The sequence below is a fragment of the Neopelma chrysocephalum genome, unplaced genomic scaffold (assembly GCF_003984885.1).
Source record: "Neopelma chrysocephalum unplaced genomic scaffold, ASM398488v2 Primary Assembly neopelma1_43, whole genome shotgun sequence".
Taxonomy (NCBI): Eukaryota; Metazoa; Chordata; class Aves; order Passeriformes; family Pipridae; genus Neopelma; species Neopelma chrysocephalum.
The window spans coordinates 7,968,146-7,974,161 of record NW_020897702.1 but is presented as its reverse complement, the minus strand read 5'-3'; the positions used below and the strand labels follow the sequence as shown (position 1 = coordinate 7,974,161).

At 36.5% G+C, this 6,016-nt stretch overlaps 1 protein-coding gene across 14 annotated transcripts in view; it reads left to right on the top strand.

The window, feature by feature from the left end:
• ZMYM2 (zinc finger MYM-type containing 2) overlaps positions 1-4,821 on the top strand; it is an 88,037-nt gene extending 83,216 nt beyond the window's left edge. For all 14 annotated transcript variants that reach the window (XM_027677213.1, XM_027677221.1, XM_027677220.1 and 11 more), the window contains 2 exons: positions 387-510; positions 3,127-4,821. In XM_027677213.1, the coding sequence (XP_027533014.1) occupies positions 387-510; positions 3,127-3,319 (317 nt within the window). In that variant the 3' untranslated portion in view covers positions 3,320-4,821. The remainder of the gene's footprint in view (positions 1-386; positions 511-3,126) is intronic.
• Positions 4,822-6,016: the final 1,195 nt, after the last annotated feature.

Below are 6,016 nucleotides of genomic sequence, written 5' to 3'. Positions count from 1 at the left end.
TTGTCTTCGATATCAAGTGTCTTCCCTGTGCAGAGCTGATAGTGAAGGTACTATAAGAGTTGAAAATTAGTATTGCTCCTCTGAGGGATGTCTGGGCATCTTGCCTTGAGCCGGAGCTTTACCTTTGCATAAAGTTTAGCAGCTCTCAGCTCCCAGATCTCTAATTGGAGTGTGTGGTCCATGGAGACTAATAGGGTCTCTGCACTAAGTGATCCCTTTGAGCCCACTGGTCTCCCTGTAAAATGCTGTGACTTTGCTGTGGCTGTGGGTGGCATTTCCAGTTTGCAGATATGCATAGTTGTGGTGGGCTGCCTGCACTGGGAAGTTTACTGAAAATTGTAAACTAACTTCAAGTTATATCTTAGATGTTGTTGATTTTCTTCTTAAAGATAAAATTACTACTGGAAAAAGGAAACATGAAGATGATGTACCAGTATTTGAACAAATTGAAAACACGTCTGATCCAGCTAGATGCCCTGTGAAAATGTTTGAGTGCTATCTGTCTAAAAGGTAAGTATGATACAGGGTAATACAGAAGGGGTCTAGACTAAACCAGATGCGGAAGGGAACTGTTTTGATGCAACATGAAATGTACTCAAGCAAAGGGAATGGATTGAGATCATCTGAAAAATACCTAAATGAAAGTATTGAAATCTCCCATTCTGTGTCTGGACAAGATGGGCAGAAGGTGTGGGAGCAGCAGAGTACTTCAATGTTAATTGTCAAGGACTCCTTCTGAAAATGGGAGTATGATTCAGTTTTCTTATCTGTGAACACCAAATATCTCTGCAGGGAATTACCAGCAAGAGATCTGGTAGGTTTTGCTACTGAGGGTTTCATTTGTGAGGTCCCTGTCTGTTCAGTAAGAATTGGATTGAGACAATGGGTTTCCTGCATTGTAAGTTATCAGGAATCTGAAATGTAGATACTTTTGAGATACCTAGTGTGAAAACATGTTTGTAGTATTTTATCCTAGGAAAAGTTCTATGGATGGTAACCCAGCATTTAGAAATAGCTTGTTTCCTTCCAATCTGCGCAATTAATTGTGCGGGAAGGAAGCAGAAATTATTACATTAAAAAAAAACTTAGGCAACTCCTAAAAGAATTAAGTTAATAGCTAATTGTTTTGGAAGCTTGAAAATGGGATTCCTTGGGAAATATGTTGCATTATTTGTAACAGCCATTCAAGTGACTGATTTTAATGTAGATTTTATGTAACTCTAAGGGAAATATAGGCAAGTGATACCAAAGAAATAAAGTCACCTTGTATATACAACACAAATGAAATGAAGTATGAGACCCAACGTGCATTAGAAAACAGCGGCTTAGTCTTAAAGGTGAAGAAAGAGCTTACACACAGCATCAGCGGAAGTGCAATTAAGTTGTTTTATATAGAGAAACAAGTAAAGAGTAGCTCGTGGTCTGTTAATGCAACCACCTGTCTTTCATAAACTCAGTTAATTCTGATTGTTGCAGGAGGATTTTGCCTTCACTGTCTACTGTCATGGTTTGGAGAGGATATGTTGTTAAAGAGTTGAAGATGGATTTTTTTAACTGAGTTACACAGCCACTAGGGGAGAGAGAACACATAATTCTTTTTTTCTTATAGAAACATCTCAACTTTGGCAAAAAGAATGCACTTAAAGCCATTTGGAGCATCATTTATGATGTGGTTTCAAGTCATGGTGTCTTGCACACACTGGTCACCATTGCAAACTAAAGGAGCAGACTGCTTCTCCTGTTTCTGCTTCTAATGACATATAGCTTGCATTTTTGTTGAAATAATTTTAATGAAATATTTAACACTTTAAAAAGTATTGTAAAATTTTAGGCAGTGCCAGCTGATTGATATATACTTGGCAACCAGTGAACAGCTGCAGCTGAAATTTCAGGATGCTTTCATTCACAGCTATGAACACCATATCATTGTCTCATTATGGTCTCAAGCTGTGCCAGGGGAGGTTAAAGCTGGACATTAGCCGGAATTTCTTCACAGAAAGAGTGATTAAACATTGGAATTGACTGCCCAGGAGGGTGGTGGAGTCACCATCCCTGGAAGTGTTTAAGGAAAGACTGGATGTGGTACTTAGTGCCATGGTCAAGTTGACACAGTGCTGTTCTGTCATAGCTTGGACTCAATGATCTCAGAGGTGTTTTCCAACCTAATTGATTCTGTGATTGCTTGTTCCTATAAAAATAATGGCTTTTCAAGAAAGTAGGAAGGAGGTTCAGATATTACTAGAATATTTTAAACATTCATATTTGGTTCTTATCTGACTCTTAATTTGATTTATGTGAGAGCAGAATAAGCCAACATTTACCCTAGCAGGTGAAGAGCAATACTTAAAATCTCATCAGCCGGTTTGGGAAGGTGAGCTGGTAAAAATTCTTAATTTTACTGAAGAAACATGAAATGGAGTTGACTCCTGAGATCTACAGCATTTGTGAAGGAGGGAGCATGAGTGAGCACTTGCACATACAGAATTGAAAATTCATTTCTGAGACTTGCCTAAATGGACAAAATGCTAGAATTTCCTTAAAGGAGCCTTCTCTAGTGGCTTAGAGGATGTTTCTGATCTGGATCGAACTCCATAGTATAGTAGGTAAGGAATTAAGTGATTAAGATTTATAACAAACAACCTTTTAAGTAAAATAGGAGGAGGGGGGATTTTAGGTTGTTGTAGTTCTGAGCATCTCAGAACTACCATCCTTGATTTTCCAAGAGAACCCCAGGCTCTACATTCAGAGATAGCCTTATCAGCCAGTGATTGTGCGAGCAATTACTGATGTCAGTGTTGGGCCTCTTTGCAAATTGTAGAAAGTACTTCCCGGTTTAACAAGTCCTGGATCTGCAGATTTTTGAAAGCTGGAAGAGTCTGTGGTCTCTCGTATGCTTGCAAAGTCCCAGGCATCTGGGACTCTGAGGCTGCTCTGAGGATGTGAGATTGACTGGGCTTGGGCCAGACCTGGCCATGGCTCCTCCTATGAGCAAGACTGCATTTCTCCACACTGTAACTTGCCTAGGTGCAGTTAGAGTTTTGTTTGATCAGGATTTTGGAATTGCTAGTGTACTGTTTTGTCCTGTGAGGCTGTTTTTCTAACCCCCTTTTTTTAACCTCCTTGTAGCCCACAGAATCTGAATCAGAGGACAGACATGTTCTATCTGCAACCAGAGTGCTCTGTCTCTGCGGAGAGTCCCATCTGGTACACTGCCACTTCACTGGACCGCAACACTTTGGAAAATATGCTCGTACGGGTTCTTTTAGTAAAAGATATTTATGATAAAGACAATTATGAACTGGATGAAGACATAGATTAAAACAAACTTCCAAAAAACTGTCAAGAAAACAAACAGCATTAGATATAGTCATGCTGCTAGACCTTTACTATGGAAAACATTTCAAGTTTACCCTTTGTTTTATGAGTTTTGTAGCAGTGTGTACCCTAATGTGGGTATTACCATGTAAATAGTCTGTGAGTGAAAGTTTCCATTATTCTGTGTAGTGGTTTAGGATACATAACAAACACATTTCAGATTTTCTTTTTTTATTATTTATTTGATTAGATATGTTTGTAACTTTTTACATTGCAAAATATGAATGAGAATGTGCCATGTGTATTTTTTTTTTCCCCTTGTAGTACAAGACATCCATGTTGCACAACTCTGCTGTTGGAAGCTCTCATGAAAGGAGGCTCTTTTAATAGCTTCTTAAACTGGATGGTTGTGTATGGGTAGCACTACTAAAGTTTAGAACTTGCTGTGTCTTTCAGAATTTTTAAATGAATTGTAAACTAATAGGTTTTTTACTTTTTAGTTACTGAAGCCTTATGAGGTTATGTAGAGAGATTCCATCTTATGTACCAAAAACAGACAAAAGAGAATGCTGTCAATATTGGTGTACTGTAATGTGAATCTATTCTGGTGAAAACATTTTTTGTTGCCCTTATTAAAACCCTAGTGTCCTTTCGTTATTTGTGACTCTCTCTCAATTGCCCCTACAAATAAAAAATATATATACAAATAAATGAGTATAAGCTTAAAGCATGGGGTCATCAAGACATGTATTTTGTAAAAAAGAAAACTAAAACCAAAAATCCCTCAAAAAAAAAAGGAAGAAAAGAAAAAGAAAAAAAAGTCTGATGACAATGCTATATGATCCTTTTTCATCTTTACTTTTCCAATCATAATTGCCAGTACCTCATATTAATGTAAATTTGTCCTTTGTAGCCTTAGAAAAAGGGGTTCTGTGCTGTATTACATGAAGTAATATGGTACGCTAAATTTTTAACTTTTGTTTGTCCTTGCATTACTGTATTTAAATACAAGCAATACTTGACTATGGGTGGGAAAATTCTTAACTAATGCCTCCATTCAAAAGCCATATGAGATGTGAAGTTACAGAAAGTCGAAAGTCAATTTTTCTTGAAGAAAAGTACTTTCGTTTGTTTATATACTCTCGTTTTATTTACTTTGCATAAGTAGTCTTATTTCCAGATACACATTTAACTGCTCAAGTTTTGTTATTTGCTCTTATTTAACTGATGCGAACAATATGGTGGTTCAAGCAATGGGTTTGCTATTGTACTGAAAAAAATGTAGTAGAATATTCTACTATAAAGTAGTCATAAGTTTAAGTCTCTCCTAAATGGCATTAGCCATCTACTAAAGGAGAAACTTTCTATGTATATATATTACCACCCGAGCATTTATTTCTTGCTGAGGCTGCATGGCTTTTTCATTTTCCTTAGCTTAAAAGATTACACATAAGGACGCATCTTTCTATATAGAGAAATAAAGCTTCAGTTGCTTTGTTTTGTTAAGCAAGTTTATTTAAATTTCTGCTATTCTGGTGTGTCTGTGAGTATGTATTAATTTTAGATATACTACTATTTCAAATGGAGATGAAGATGTACATGTTTAATTTTTCATTTCTTTCTGGTGGCATTACCCTTCCTGTGAAATCAAGAAATACTACACAGCACCAGTGAGTAGATCACTAACAGCTTCAATGCACTTCTCCCTCTGTGAGTGAATACATAAGAACTTAGTTCATTAACACTTGGTTTTTTTTGTTCAAACAGCAGCCATAGAATGTGCCCATGATACATAAAAGTGATGAAATCAGGAATTGTAGTCATTGTTTTGTTCTGATGTCTCCAGCTTTTTTAACACCTGAATTGACCATAAGTTAAATTTTACATAAGGGAGTTGTTACTAACTACCTGTGTAAAATGCATCATGTGCGTAACTTGAAATACTTCATTTAAACACACCTGTAAGTGTTTTGATAAATAGCAGTAAGGATCACTTGCAGCCCCTTCTCTACAGTTCAGACTTCAGATACTTCAGCAGGGGCTTCGGTTGCTCCATGATTACAACAGTGTTTAACCACAAATACACTCTTGTAAAACTGCAAACTTTTAATGGGAAGCTGAAAGTTAAGTATGTGTGTTGAGTGTTTTGTCTTAAACAGAGTTTTAAATTCTGGTTCTCAAAATCAGATTAAAACTATTTCTTAAATGGTAACGTCAGTCTTTAGTGTGGCATGTTGAAGAATGTATAGACATTTTCAGCATCTTTAGGAAATAAAAAATGCTTCCTAAAGGTTATAAGAAATCACGTTATTGTCCTAAATTCCTCCCATTTTCTACCCAAGATTCATCTGGGAAAAAGTATCCAAGTTGGGTCTTGAAATAGAAGTTTTTACATATAGATCCGTGTTGGAAATATAAAGATGGTTTCCAAGAACAGAACTTTTATTCCAGAAGATGGAGCTATTCCATCATCAGCAATAATGTTTCTCAAGTGGTTCGTGTGTTCAGATTGAATGTTGTAAGCTGCAAAGATACTGCAGTCAAGTATGCATAATGGTTTAATGTATGCATTTTATTCCTAAATTTGAATGGTGATGCAGAACGCAATAAAAGACCTTAGTTCTGAAAAAATAAAGACATGCAATTTTATAATAATTAGGAATTCAGGGCAAATACTTTTTCTTTGTAAGAACTGTCAGCA